Consider the following 15,955-nt stretch of genomic DNA (forward strand, 5'->3'; position numbering starts at 1 on the left):
TCTCTTAAGTATTTGACAATTGGACTAGCTTCTCCTAACTAGAGAGTCATTATTTCATTTCTTCCTGAGTAGAGAAATTTACCTTTGTCTTCTTTCTTCACAGGCAGTATTATTTCGTATGCAACAGGAAAATTATTTCTGGGCAGCTGATTTCTCTTTATCAGCTTTCTAGTAACAGCTATTATAAAATTATTTCAATCCTGAAAAGTGTATCCCTTTACTGAGAATAGATAATTTTGACCTAACAATTTAAAAGATTTCCAATCTAGATTTAATTTGTTTCTGGATAACTCATAAAACATTTCTTTTCATCTCTGCCAACACACTGGGTGGAAATGAATTATGAATTTGAATCAGAATGTCATTTTTATCTATTGTAACAAATACTTTATTTATAATCGTGATGCTTCTATTAATAAGATACGCTGGTAATATACTGTTTGTTTTCAACTTTAAATCACTGATTTAAAGAGCATACTTTTATCACAGACTTAACAGGCACTCCAGATCATCAAACACCTTGAAGGGGTCATCATCATGAGCAAACACCACTCTGCTGAGGTGTTCAGAATAATAAGATTTGCAGCATGTAAATGAATGTAGAAACTCCCACTCTAAGCACAGTCCTGTTTAAGACTTCTTGCTCTGTGGAGAAAAAATACTGTTTTCTATCCTCCTGATTGCAAAAAAATAACCAGATATTACTGCTAATATTATTTGCTACATTTTTCTTTTGAATATAATACAAAGTTCTATTAGTAAGAGTCACAAAGCTTTTAGGAGACTCTAGAAAGATCTTAGACAATTCTGTGCAAGGACAGAAAAATAGCAGAAGAGTTTCACTGTGGGCAAGATTAAGGGAAAAACAGAAAAAAAAGACAGTCCTCTACAGTCTCCTTTAGGCTAATTCACTCATCAATCAAAGATTTCAAGTACTCATTCATAACTTCTGGCCAATCCTCGCGCTACTGCTAAGTATATACTAGTAAATAAAGGAGGCTCAAACTCAATTCCTTAGGGAGCCAGAAATGGAGGAGGGGGAGCACAAAGAAACAAAGAAATAAACCAATAGTTACAGCAACAAATTATACCAAGTGCCATAAAGAAAAGGGTGCTAACAGGAAAAGAACACGGGGGTTGACAGTGGTGTTGGGTGGCAGGGAAGGCTGCTTTGAGAAGTATTAATAACTTTTTAAAAGTTAGGGCAGGCATGTTCTTGCTGTGGCACCACCTCTCAAGTATTTTAGCCAGGCATGTATGTCTTCACCTTTTCCATAGTTCACTTCCAACCCCAACATTTTTTATTGCAGGGATGGAGGGGAAATTAGCTTATTTATTCACTCATTCATTTTGAAAAGAAATATACGTAGTATAGGATAATACTTTACCTTTAGACATGCAGTGTGAAGTAGTTATGGGCTATACAAGTGAGGATGTCTACAGATTAGGTGCATATACAGATGTGTAGTTTAGGGGTGGGGAGAAACATTCTGCAGCTTCATTCTGAGTATTAAGAGCAAACAAATAAATCTGAGCACCATTGCTTATGTTGCCAAGTATTCTTGGAACAAATGGCAACAACTGGAGTTCAGCCTTCTGAATTAGATTCTGGCACAATAATTTCAAGATTAAGAAATGAAAACACAAAACTGCTCTTACTGGTAACATTTGAGAACCAGTATGACCCAATGAACTTAGGTATCTTGCCAAGAAAACCCAACTAGTAAGTGGCAGAGTCAAGATTCAAGGCCAGGTCTGAGTCCAGGGCCCACATGGAGCAGAAGGGGAGCAGTGGCAGATGTACCCAGCTGTAGAAAAGCAATCTTCCCTGGAAAGGTGAAAGAAAATTAGAGACACCAAGGGAACATTTCATACAAAGATGGGCTCAATAAAGGACAGAAGTGGTAGGGACCTAACAGAAACAGAGATATTAAGAAGACATGGCAAGAATACACAGAAACTCTACAAAAAAGATCTTCACGACACAGATAATCACAATGATGTGATCACTCACCTAGAGCCAGACATCCTGGAACGCAAAGTCAAATGGGCCTTAGCAAGGATCATTATGAACAAAGCTAGTGGAGGTGATGGAATTCCAGTTGAGCTATTTCAAATGCTAAATGATGATGCTGTGAAAGTGCTGCACTCAATATACTAGCAAATTTGGAAAATTCAGAAGTGGCCACAAGACTGGAAAAGGTCAGTTTTCATTCCAATCCCAAAGAAAGGCAATGCCAAAGAATACTCAAACTACTGCACAATTGCACTCATCTTACACACTAGTAAAGTAATGCTCAAAATTCTCCAAGCCAGGCTTCAACAGTACGTGAACCGTGAACTTCCAGATGTTCAAGCTGGATTTAGAAAAGGCAGAGGAACCAGAGATCAAATTGCCAACATCTGCTGGATTATCAAAAAGCAAGAGAGTTTCAGAAAAACATCTATTTCTCCTTTACTGACTACGCCAAAGCCTTTGACTGTGTGAACCACAGCAAACTCTGAAAAATTCTGAAAGAGATGGGAATACCAGACCAGCTAACTTGCCTCTTGAGAAATCTGTATGCAGGTCAGTAAGCAACAGTTAGAACCGGACATGGAACAACAGACTGGTTCCAAATAGGAAAAGGAGTATGCCAAGGCTGTATACGATCACCCTGCTTATTTAACTTATATGCAGAGTACATCATGAGAAACGCTGGGGTGGAGGAAGCACAAGCTGGAATCAAGATTGCCGTGAGAAATATCAATAACCTCAGATATGCAGATGACACCACTCTTATGACAGAAAGCAAAGAAGAACTAAAGAGCCTCTTGACGAATGTGAAAGAGGAGAGTGAAAAAGTGGCTTAAAACTCAACACTCAGAAAACTAAGATCATGACATCTGGTCCCATTACTTCATGGCAAATAGATGGGGAAACAATGGAAACAGTGACTGATATTATTTTTTTGGTCTCCAAAATCACTGCAGATGGTGACTGAAGCCATGAAATTAAAAGACACTTATTCCTTGGGAGAAAAGTTATGACCAATCTAGACTGCATATTAAAAAGCCAAGACATTACTTTGCCAACAAAGGTTCATCTAGTCAAGACTATGGTTTTTCCAGTAGTCATGTATGGATGTGAGAGTTGGACTATAAAGAAAGCTGAGTGCCAAAGAATTGATGCTTTTGAACTGTGGTGTTGGAGAAGACTCTCCAGAGTCCCTTGGTCTACAAGGAGATCCAACCAGTCCATTCTAAATGAGATCAGTCCTGGGTGTTCATTGGAAGGACTGATGCTGAGGCTGAAACTCCAATACTTTGGCCACCTCATGCAAAGAGTTGACTCATTGGAAAAAGACTCTGATGCTGGGAGGGATTGGGGGCAGGAGGAAAAGGGGATGACAGAGGAGGAGATGGCTGGCTGGCATCACCGACTCGATGGACATGAGTTTGCGTGAACTCCAGGACTTGGTGATGGACAGGGAGGCCTGGCGTACTGCAATTCATGGGGTCGCAAAGAGTTGGACACGACTGAGCGACTGAACTGAACATATTATAATGAGCAGTAGCATTAACCATTATATTTTATGTCCTGAGATGGGTCAGAAACTTGAAAATTCTCATAGCTTTTTTGCAACAAGTTCATATGAGATCTGGCTGTATGCCTATCCTCAGAATACAATGCTTCTTTTGTAAAAATCCATTCCATTTTAAACTCCTGTGTTAGAAGAATCACCGGAGCTTTACTTGTTGGTCTTAGTTGTAGCTCAAATAGTTTGCTTTCAACATAGTAACCTTCAATTACTGGAAAGGCCTCTCTATCGCTGATCTTGGTAGGTGGACACTCAAATGTCTTTCACCCCTTTCTTTGTAAAATACTGATTTTATTTGGAGCAGCTTCTCCTGAAAGGGCAGTGGAATGTATAACAAATTGTTAAGGAGGACTTTAGGAAAAGCTCCTTTATAGATTCAGGAGAGAAGGCTACTATGTACCTTTTGTCAGATGCCCCTTCTATTCTGTCTGAGAATAAGGAAGCAATGGCTGGAGTTCCAGGAGCCATCCTGGCTCATGAGATGACTGTTGATGGCAAATATGTGTTAAAGAAAGTGGATTAGTAAAACAGAAGCAGCTTGAGTCTTTCTGATCATGGAGCTACCACACAGACTCCAGATTCAACTTCTTTTACTATGAGATATGTAAATATTCATTCCATATCATTTCATCATTATTATTTGGATTTTCTATTACATATAGCCAGATCTAATTTCTAATGGGTATCTTTCCAACCAAAATTTATGTATGATCTCAATTTTAAATTCATCCTAAACTTTAGAAAGTTTGAAGTTAAAAAGAGAAAAAATTGGGAGTAACTAAAACGAGGCCATCATAAAATTAGGACAGGGAAAAGAATCTGGAACCTGGCTCCTCAGATATGGCTTGTTAGCTTACTAGATGTGGCTTAGCCTAGCTTTATCTTTTTAAAGAAACAGTCTATAAAGTAATCACCAATTAAACCTATAATTTCACTTCCACCCCTCCTAACTCCTGTCCAAATAAAGAGGTTTTACTGTTAGAGACATTTTAAAAGTGTTCAAATTTATTTAAAGTGACATTAAAAGGCAGTTAAAAAATTAATTCTTCATCTGTACTTCTAAGTATAAAGACAGCTAAGCTAAATTCAAAAGTCACATCAGGCTTTATATTTAAAAGTACTCTTTTAGCTAATAACAAGGCATGATGCTTGTCATTATGCAAAGCGAGAGAAAGAGGTTAATGCCAGATGGAGTTAGCAACATACAGCCTCCCTATCACAAGTAAAGTGGTGAGCCTTTACTCAAGTGGAAAGATGCTGACGTGTTAGAAGCAAGACAAAGGGAAGAGCTGTTGACATGCTTTGGGTAGTTACTAATCAGTCCTGACTTCCAAGCTAAATCACAATATGAGATTCAAGCTGCTCCATGACTACTGGCCCTGGGAACAATGTTTTGGTCAAAGACTCAGAGAATCAAGGAAAAACGAGATTAAAAGTGAGCACTGGGTCCACCAGTGCCTTAACTAAGAGAAAACATCTACAGACTTCTTGCTGGAAAGATTACTAAGGATCTGAATTCGGGTCTGTTTCTAAAAAACTTCCCAGAAGGTTCAACCAATTAGGGGAGAATGAACTCTGAGATGGATTTTACAGTCTAGGATGGACTGGTTTGAAATGCTTACTTAAGTAACTAGCAAGATCAACTCACACTGAAAACTCTGGCATAAGAGGAACTGATCTCTGTCTTATAAAAAGCTCCTCTCTACTGAATAAAAAGGAAGTCAATTATTAGAGGAGGAAGGTAAAAATACTAAGGGTTTCCCTGAACACTTGGACAGTAAAAAAATCTGCCTGCAGTGCAGGAGACCTGTGTTGGAGCCTTGAAGAATCCCATAGACAGAGAAGCCTGGCAGGTTAGTCCACGGGGTTGTATAGCGTCAGACATGACTGAATGACTAACACATACATAAACAAAAATACTAATTATTCGCACAGTATTTTGGCACAAAATGAAAACTGATACTATGAAGTAACAGACTGTAGCCCTGGATCTCCCCCACCCCCTATCTTTAGTTTCATTTCTGACTGTGCTATATTAACAGCTGAGTTTCATGACTGGCTCCTGACTACCCTGGGCTACCTTCTTCCCAGCCTTAATAGCCTAGGGATTGGTCATCAGTAAAGAACTTTAGAAAGATTTGCGTACCATGCACTACGATGCACATTAATGTATTTGATTATACATACATAAAATGTTTATAGTGTCTTGGCGCCAAGGACAGGTCATAGTATTAAGAAGTTTATGCATCTTTCTCCTACTCCTAGAAGTAGACAAGTAATTCCAATGGTGAATTATATGTCCCTCCCCACTCCTTGCCCAAATCAATTTCCTTAAAGTGTATTTCTTAGGTTCTTGAAGTATATCACCTCTGGTTTGAAAGTATATGAAATGTAGGTACTCATTTCTTTGTAAGTACTTTAAAGACACAGAAAAAAGGCAACTTAGAGCCATGCTCAGAATATGAAATCTTTCCTACAAGATTAGTTTATTTCTTTCTTCTTTCATTTTATAAATATATGTATGCACAGTTTTAAAAATCTGATTAGTTTAATTTTGATTTTATGCAAGCAACATTTGATTAGGCTAGTTTTGATCTGACATAAACTACAATCCAGAAGGTGTAAGATATTAATATTTGTGTTTACTATGAATCTGTGGACTCAAAAAATTCCAAGAAAATTTTTAACTAGCCTCTTAGGTGAAAGATGAATAGAAGGCTTTAGAGCAAACTTGGCAATTAGAAAGCTAAGAAACCAAGTGAGAGCAACATTACCACACTACAGAAAGGTTATATCAAAGGTAGGAGAGTTAAATGTCACACTTTTTAAAGTCCCACTTACTTATTGAACATTTATTGATTGGTACTGTGCTTAGAATTTGGTAGGGGACAAAAATGTTCAAAAACATTTTAAAAGGTTTATTGACATAAACAAAGAATATAACTTGTTTCACCTTTTTTTTCATTGACTTTTAAAAAACTTGTATACTGATATAAAACTTGAAATTTTGTGGGATTCAGGGCTCTCATTTCCCTTCTTTTCCCCTAAGATTTCTAAGATTAAAAAAAAAATCTCATATTAAAATGGTTATAATGCAGAAGCTCATCATTGTGTTAAATATGAAATGTATTATATTTGTGAGACTTAGGAATTGACTTCAGATAAGTTGAGAAAAAATTTAAGTCTAAAGTAATTTTCCCTAGGAAAGTTTAATTGGCATTACAAATATAAAATCTTGAGTGTATGTAGAACATAAGGAGAAATAGTTCTAATTCAAATTGAGAATTATTTTTGTCTTTTAAGTTAAAGATAACTATATTTCAACATTGTAGGGCTTATGACAAGCTTATACATTGAGAGAGGTTTATCAGAGATGAAATATTTATAAGGATGGTACCTGAGAAATATCTGTATATTCTCTATACAGTGATGAAGAATCAGTTAAAAGACATTAAAAAACAACAACAACTAGAAAAGCAAATATGAAAGTTTAGGTTTCTTCAGAAAAATCTTACCACAGCATGAACACCACTAATGATAATGTAGCAGGAAACACTGGCTAGGAAAAGTTGGCTGGCTGAATATCAAGGACAGCGATTAGTATTCAGGAAAATAGGTTTCTATTACCCCATCAACTAAAATAACTATCGACAGTAGATCAATGGAATTAAAAGGACATATGCTAGAACTAGATTGCCAGGCTTCCGCAGTCGAGCACTGTCATACATTGCTGAGCAACTTCAAAGTGCAGTTTCTAGGTCTTGAAGGTTAGGCTCCATCAACTTTAAAATGGATAATAGTAGCCATCACAGAGATATTTTGAGTTGAATAACATAATCCACATAAGGTGCTTAGTGCAGGGCCTGGCACAAAACAACAGCCTGCCATCACCATCAGCGCAACCCTTAACAGTCCCGCTACCTGGTTGTGTTTTCCTCAATGTAAACAACTTTGGGCTGAGTCATTTCCAATGTCTGTCCATCTAGAACCAAAATTTACAATGGAAAAGAATATACAGGGCCAATATTGTTTTATGCATTTTATGCAATCCACAGGAAATCCATGTTCTTCCACAGATTAGCATGTTTAGCAACTACACTTCTGAGTACAATGGCAAAACTATCACAACCAGTATCTTAAATGGAAAATGAATGTCATATAATTAACTCTACATGTTTTTAATAGTCTATTTATAGTTATAATTTTGACTTTTACTACAAAGTATCTAAATATATTAATTTGGTGCCTATAACAATTTCTGAAAAACAAGTCTTAAGAGAAATCTCAAGGTAGATAATCCTATTTTTTTTCAAATGGAAAGAACATTTGTTATCTCCTACTTAATAAACAGAACCAGTAAAGAATAAAAATTAATCTAAAGGTCTAACAAAATCTCTCTACTGGTATGTTATCAGAATATTAAGATCCTTTTTTGTGTGACATAAATATTTAAAAAAATCAGCATTTATCAAGATAACATCAAGATTAAGGAAACATACCTTACATGTTTCTCGGAGGCAAACTACTAATACCCACAGACACATTAGCTGTGCATCAACCTAAACACTTTAATAATAGAGATTTTAAAAAAAGGTATTTGGAGAACTCATTTGTGTACTGTTAGAGATACTACTGAGAAATTTTAAAAGCCCTTTTAGTTTAAAAATTATTAAAGGCGTGTGTGATCATTGAAAAGTTCTCTAAAAATTTAAAAATGTGCTTCAGATAATGAGCACTGGAGAAAAAATTAAAGCTCACCTCAATTATGTACGAGCATGGTACAGCCAAAACAATATAGTTATATTTGCCTATCAACGTAAATGTTTGGTTATGTTAGTTCTTAATATTAAAACAAACACACAGATCTGTTAAAATCTGACAACTCAATAAGCTCTCAAAACAGAAAAGTTTAGCAGTCACTACTCATTTTTATATTAGTAAAACTGAGTTAATACTGTGGGAGTAAAAAAAAAAAGTTTCTCTTAAATTCATAGCTGTGCTACCTTCAGTTTCATTTCCAGAAACCCTTATCTTTAACAGATTTCCACTTGACACAATTTGCAATCATTCAAGAAACTAGTTTTACCTTATAACCAGAGTTCAGCATGAAGTAGTTCTGTAAAGTTCACGGCATAAAATGAACCTATCCAGTGTCCTTACCGTCAATATTTAGCTCAAAACAAACGTGGCAGAAGGAGAGTGTTTCTTTGTCTGTTCCCAGTTTACAAACACTGCAGATGTTGTCATCATTCAAATCAATGCTTACAAACTGCTCCTCTTCGTTCATAATGCCCCTATTAAGAAACAGAAAAACAAAGTTACACAATTTCAAGAACTTGTCATCACGGCAATAGTAGGAACTTCTAGGAAAGAGAAGGATGCTTTTCAGTTTATCTAAGGCAACAGCCTCACGAAACAAGCATCGCCACACTAATACTTTTACCGTCCAAGGACACAAAGCTAGAAAGTCCAGCCGCAAGTGACACTATGCCCAAGCGCCTTTTTTGGTCCTGTGTTGTATTTAGTTGAGGGGAGCTGATGAAGAGCAATTTTCGGGTATTCTAGACCGCTTCCATCCCCGACCAGGCGCAGAAACAGCTTAGCAGCGCGGCCTCTCCAGCTACCGGGGTCTGTCAACCTACTTAACGCTGTTGAAGGGAGGACGAGCGACGCGCTCGGGACACCGCTCTCCTTACTTCATTGTGGGAACCTTAGATGCGTCTCGCTAGCTCGGCGTAGCGAGATCTGCTATTCCAGGTCCGCGGCAGGCAAAATGCACGTGGAAAAAGTGAACACTAGGGAGGGGTCCGCCGCGTCCCCGGCATCCGCACGGAAGGTCGGGCAGCGGCTCAGCGGAGCGGCTCGGGCACGGCCGGACGAGCCGGGATGGCCAAGCCCGGCCGGGGGTTTCGGCGGGGGGAATCCCAGAGCCCGGCCGGCGGGAGCGTCGCGTCCCCCGGCCCCGCGGCTTCCTCCCACCCGGGGAGAAGGCGTTAGAGAGCTCCAGCAGCCGGTTCGTACGGACTCAGCGCTTCGGAGAGCCTGGTTCCCGCCCGGCCTCCGGCTTTTGGGGGCGCGCGCCCGCCCCTCAGGATGCCGCGTCCTTCTCCCCGACCGTCCGTCGGGGCGCCCCGCGCGCAACAGAGACTGGGGCCGCGGGGCTGAGAGGGCAAAGGCGGCGGGACCGCGGAGTCGGGGACCACGGCGCGGGCAGGGGAAGCAGGAGCTTTACCGTCCGGGTTCGCGCGCCACCGCAGCCGCCGCCGATCCGCGCGGCTCTGGCTCCTCACTATTGTTTCCGGCCGCAGCCGAGCAGCCAGCCCGCGCGGGCCCCGCCCCTCCCGGGGGGCCCCGCCCCCTCCCGCCGGTGCCATCCTTCCGAGGCTCTGAGGGGAGAACGGTGGGGCGGCGCGGAGGGCTAAGCCCGCGCGCTCGACCGGCGGCCGCCAACCCCCGCAGCTCCCCGGCTGCACCGACGCCGCGGCCTCGGCTCGGATTTCCTCCTGATCCCGCGTCTCCTGGCCCGGATCTCTCACCGTTCGGTGGAAGGTGGCTCCTCACACGCCCCTCCTCGAGGCAAGTAGATAGAGGAATCCGTTGTCACCTCCCCCTTTAGCGTAGAGGAAACTACTGCCTCCGGGCGGGGGCCGCGTGGGCCGCCAAGTGACGAGGCTGGGGGACACGGCCAGAGATACGCGGGGAGAACTTTGGGTGAAATCGCTAGACCGAGGCAAAATAGTATCGCTGAACTTTTGAGTTAGGTGCCGGTTGACGAGTTTAATGGGAGAAAAGTTTGTGTTTCAAGTTTTCGTCATTTAGGGGTAATTTCAAATCCAGAAGCTTTATTTTTTAAGATTGTTGTAGAAATGGGGCGCCCCTCCCCTGTAATATGGCGCATTCCTAACACGCCCACGAGGATAATCCCGGAGCCCCACCTCTTATTTTAGGTTCCGCCCCTTTAGAAAACCGAGGTACTCAGGATCTCTTTTGCCCACTTTGCTTTCTGGTTGACATTCTTTCTTTTAAGGTTATGATTCATATAACACTTTGACTTACATTTTCTATTGTAAGACTCACAACAGTTTAGAGAAGAGAAACCAGAAGAGTTCTTATTTTGCCTCCTAAAAATGACTAACCCAGATTATCTCTTGGTTAGAAACAGAGGTGGGGACTTGATCACAGGGGTTAGCTGTTATTTTCCAGAACATCATAAACACCTGTACTGTTTACATAGACGGGACTAGGTTGTCAGTCTACAGGTGACTGGTGGTAGGAAAGGATTCCGTAGAACTTGGGAACTTCTAGACCAAACTGGCACTTAATGTAAACTATCAGTGCCCCAGAAAAGTGATGTGTGTTTTTGCTACTTGAAGTATAGGAGGTGAGTCAGCAATATTGGCCTGGTATCTTGTTAGAAGGAGAAGGGGACTACAGAAGAGGAGATGGTTGGATGACATCACCGACTGGATGGACATGAGTTTGAGCAAGCTCGGAGAGTTGGTGATGGACAGGCATGCTGCAGTCCATGGAGTCGCAGAGTTAGACACGACTGAGCAACTGAACTGACTGATCTTGTTAGAAACGTAGAATATAAAGTCTCACGCAAGACATCCTGAATCTGAACCTGCTTTTCACAAAACCCTGAGGTGATTACTGTACACATGAGAATTTGAGAAGCACTAATAGAAACAGAAGGGCCTCCCGGGTGGTTCAGTGGTAAAGAATCTGCCTGCCTATGCAGCAGCCGCGGGCTGAATCCCTGGGTTGGATCCCTGGCAACCCACTCTGGTATTCTTGCCTGGGATATCCCATGGACGGAGGAGCCCAGTGGGCTGAAGTCCATGGATTCTCAAGTGAGTGAGCCATAACTTAGCTGACTGAACAACAACAGATTGAAATAGAAAAGTCTTTGTGTTACCTATTTGAATTTCACATTTTATGTAAATATGACTGAAATGTCTTACATCTTGGGTTCTACTCATTTTTTTTTTTTCAATAAAGTGTTTTCTAAAATCAGTAAGGATTTCCTTGGATCAAAGTTATTTTCATTTCTCAGTGTTCTCTCTCTTTCTGTAGCATTTTGCCTATCTTCCTCTCCTTAAAACTTTTACCTTGTTTTTTATTTTAAAATTATTTTTAAAAGTCTACACTTTGGGGTTAAACTTACAGAAATAAAACTTTCCCATTTTAAAAATGCAGTCCCTGAGTTTTGCCAAATGTATACAATAGCATGTCCACCACCCCAATCAAGATATAGAACATTTCCACAACCTTGAAATTCTCTATGCCCCTTCTCAGTCAAACCCCCTCCCCCATCTGATCTAATTTATATTTCTAAAGATATGGTTTGCCTGCTCTAGAACTTTATATACGTGAAAATAAATGGTGTGTATTCTTTTGTGATTGCCTTATTCAGCATATTTTTGAGATCCATGGTGCTGTTTTGTAATAGGAGTTCCTTTTTGTTGCTGAATAATATTCCACAATTTGTTCATCCATTCAGCCCTGTGCTCTAGGGGGGTGGGATGCAGGATGGGATGGGGATGGGAGGGAGGCTCAAGCAGGAGAGGAATAAATGTATATTTATGGCTGATTCACATTGTTGAATGGCAGAAATTAAAGACATTGTAAAGTAGTTATCCTCCAATTAAAAAAAAAAAAAAAAAGACTGGACCCCAGCAGACAGCTAGCTACGAAATGTGACTTCAATTGAATTCAGCCAAAAAACTGAATGGATTTGGATGTTCAATTCAATACCTGTCTGATGTCTTGATTTTAGCTTTCTGAGGTTCTAAATGGAGGGTTAGAATTCCGTTGTACCTGGACTTCTTACCTATGCAATTTAGAGATAGTAAATTGTATTATTTTAAGCCATTAAATTTGTGTCAAATCGTTATGACAGCATTATAAAATGAATACATTTGAATATCCAGGTTTTAAAAGAGTATTGGGCTTTGTTTTGGGAGGCTGTTACTCTATTAGCTTATTAAACTTTGTGAGTGTCTACACTATCCTTTTGTTATAAGAATTTCTAGTTCTCTTCTTAAGGAGTGGCTTAAGTCTTCTATTGTATGTCACAGGTCTTCCAATAAAGTTTCTATTCTCTAGTTGTATAAAACTCAAATGATTACTTTCCTATTAGTTCCAGTAGTTGTAAAGATTGTCAGTTCAGTTCGGTTCAGTTTAGTCACTCAGTCCTGTCACACTCTTTGTGACCCCATGGACTGTAGCACGCCAGGCCTCTGTATCCATTACCAACTCCTGGAATTTACTCAAATTCATGTCCATTGAGTTGGTGATGTCATCCAACCATCTCATCCTCTGTCGTCTGCTTCTTCTCCTGCCTTCAGTCTTTCCCAACATCAGGGTCTTTTCAAATGAATCAGCTCTTCACATCAGGTGGCCAAAGTATTGGAGTTTCAGCTTCAACATCAGTCCTTCCAATGAACATTCAGGGCTGATCTCCATTGGGATGGACTGGTTGGGTCTCCTTGCAGTCCAAGGAACTCTCAAGAGTCTTCTCCAACACCACATTTCAAAAGCATTAATTCTTCAGCACTCAGCTTTCTGTATAGGCAGCTCTCACATCATACATGACTACTGGAAAAACCATAGCCTTGACTAGACGGATCTTTGTTGGCCAAGTAATGTCTCTGCTTTTTCATATGCTGTCTAGGTTGGTCATAACTTTTCTTCCAAGGAGTAAGCGTCTTTTAATTTCATGGCTGTAGTCACCATCTACAGTGATTTTGGAGCCCCCCAAAATAAAGCCTGTCACTGTTTCCACTGTTTCCCCATCTATTTCCCATGAAGTGATGGGACCAGATGCCATGATCTTAGTTTTCTGAATGTTGAGTTTTAAGCCAACTTTTTCACTCTCCTCTTTCACTTTCATCAAGAGGCTCTTTAGTTCTTCTCTTTCTGCCATAAGGGTGGTGTCCTCTGCATATCTGAGATTATTGATATTTCTCCCAGCAATCTTGATTCCAGCTTGTGCTTCATCCAGCCCAGCATTTCTCATGATGTACTCTGCATATAAGTTAAATAAGCAGAGGAACCAGAGATCTTAAAGAGATAGGAATACCAGACCACCTGACCTGCCTCTTGAGAAATCTATATGCAGGTCAGGAAGCAACAATTAGAACTAGACATGGAACAACAGACTGGTTCCAAATAGAAAAAGGAGTACGTCAAGGCTGTATATTGTCACCTCAATCTTTCCCAGCATCAGGATCTTTTCAAATGAGTCAGCTCTTCACATCAGGTGGCCAAAGTATTGGAGTTCCAGCTTCAACATCAGTCCTTCCAATGAACACTCAGGACTGATCTCCTTTAGGATGGACTGGTTGGATCTCCTTGCAGTCCAAGGGATTCTCAAGAGTCTTCTCCTGCACCACAGTTCAAAATCGTTAATTCTTCAGCACTCAGCTTTCTTTATTATCCAACTCTCACATCCATACACAACTACTGGTGGATCACCTGATGTGGAGAGCTGACTCATTTGAAAAGACCCTGATGCTGGGAAAGATTGAAGGCAGGAGGAGAAGGGGATTACAGAGGGTGAGATGGTTGAATGGCATCACTGACTCAATGGACATGAGTTTGGATAAACTCTGGCAGTTGGTGATGGACAGGGAGGCCTGGTGTGCTGCAGTCAATGGGTTTGCAAAGAGTCGGACAAGACTGAGCGACTGAACGGAACTGAATGGAACACAGTGCAGGCTTTGGCATAGTCAATAAAGCAGAAGTAGATGTTTTTCTGGAACTCTCTTGCTTTTTCGATAATCCAGCGGATGTTGGCAATTTGATCTCTGGTTCCTCTGCCTTTCCTAAAACCAGCTTGACCATCTGGAAGTTCTCAGTTCACGTATTGTTGAAGCCTGGCTTGGAGAATTTTGAGCATTACTTTACTAGTGCATGAGATAGAGCAATTGTGGGGTCGTTTGAGCATTCTTTGTCATTGCCTTTCTTTGGGATTGGAATGAAAACTGACCTTTTCCAGTCCTGTGGTTAGTGCTGAGTTTTCCAAAGTTGCTGGGATATTGAGTGCAGCATTTTCACAGCATCATCCTTTAGGATTTTGAAATAGCTCAACTAGAATTCCATCACCTCCATCCACTAGCTTTGTTCACGGTGATGCTTCCTAAGGCCCACTTGGCTTCGAATTCCAGGATGTCTTGGCTCTAGGTGAGTGATCTGAGTCATGAAGATCTTTTTTGTATAGTTCTTCTGTGTATTCTTTCCACCTCTTCTTAATATCTTCTGTTTCTGTTAGGTCCATACCATTTCTGTCCTTTATTGAGCCCATCTTTGTATGAAATATTCCCTCGGTAGCTCTAGTTTTCTTGAAGAGATCTCTTGTCTGTCCCATTCTATTGTTTTCCTCTATTTCTTTGCACTGATCCATGAGGAAGACGTTCTAATCTCTTTTGCTGTTCTTTGGAACTCTGCATTCAAATGGGTCTATCTTTCCTTTTCTCCTTTGCTTTCACTTCTCTTCTTTTCACAGCTATTTATACGGCCTTCTCAGACAGCCATTGTGCTTTTTTGCATTTCTTTTTATTGGGGATGGTCTTGATCCCTGCCTCCTGTAGAATGCCAGGAACCTCTGTCCATAGTTCATCAGGCACTCGGTCAGATCTAATCCCTTGAATCTGTTTCTCTTCAATCTATTTGTTCAGATTGTAGTTCCCCGGTAGTTCTTTTCTCCCTGGTGATTAACTTTTGCCCAGCCTTTCAGAGCTTCTACTCTGTACACGGACAGTGTATTCAAGTGAAGTCTTAAAGCATATTCTGAAACTCTTTTCCAAGTAGTTCTTCCTTTCTGCACTCCTAGTTGCAAATTCCAGACATCTCATACTCCCCAAACTCAATTTTTGTCTCTTCATACCAGCTTTGCTAGGATATCCTTATGTGCACTTTGGTCTGAAAGTATCTCCAGGCATAAAACCAGGGCAATTGTAAGGCTTACCTCAGTTGTGGCCTTTTTTCCTGAGATCACATTTTGCTCTGCCTGTGTTTCAGCATCTGAAAATAGGTATTTCATATATTTTGTCCTGTTTTCTAACTTTGCAGAGCTATTCTGGTACTCCTTACTCCATCCTGGCTAGAATCCCTTGTTATTTTGTCAGTGGATCCTTCATTTATCAGAGCTTCTTCCCAGGTCTCTTTGCTTCCAGTCTAGTTTTTCCAACCCATCTTTCACAGTCCATTATTAAATAAACACAGATGAATTCCCATTCTCAAAAACTTGTTATGGCTTCTTGCCTTTCTTATAACAGTAATACATAAATCTATTTAGTGTTTAGACAGTTACATCAGGCTTTCCAGTTTATTGTCTCATTTAATAAGATCTAACTTATTTACTTGAATAG

The 15,955-nt window shown here is 40.5% G+C and overlaps 1 protein-coding gene across 4 annotated transcripts in view; it reads right to left on the reverse strand.

Moving 5' to 3' along the window:
- C1H21orf91 (chromosome 1 C21orf91 homolog) overlaps positions 1 to 10,438 on the reverse strand; it is a 29,340-nt gene extending 18,902 nt beyond the window's left edge. For 2 of the 4 annotated variants that reach the window (XM_086322111.1, XM_086322100.1), the window contains exons 1-2: positions 9,814 to 9,879; positions 8,742 to 8,875 (exon numbers count right to left, since the gene is read on the reverse strand). In XM_086322111.1, the coding sequence (XP_086178237.1) occupies positions 8,742 to 8,868 (127 nt within the window). In that variant the 5' untranslated portion in view covers positions 8,869 to 8,875; positions 9,814 to 9,879. Of the gene's footprint in view, positions 1 to 8,741; positions 8,879 to 9,537; positions 9,554 to 9,813; positions 9,880 to 10,117 lie in introns of those variants that run through there. The other 2 variants (XM_086322117.1, XM_086322107.1) reach the window with 2 other exon arrangements.
- Positions 10,439 to 15,955: the final 5,517 nt, after the last annotated feature.

The sequence above is a fragment of the Bos grunniens genome, chromosome 1 (assembly GCF_055505025.1).
Source record: "Bos grunniens cultivar Pamir isolate PY7600 chromosome 1, Bosgru_T2T1.0, whole genome shotgun sequence".
In the NCBI taxonomy this organism is placed as follows: domain Eukaryota; kingdom Metazoa; phylum Chordata; class Mammalia; order Artiodactyla; family Bovidae; genus Bos; species Bos grunniens.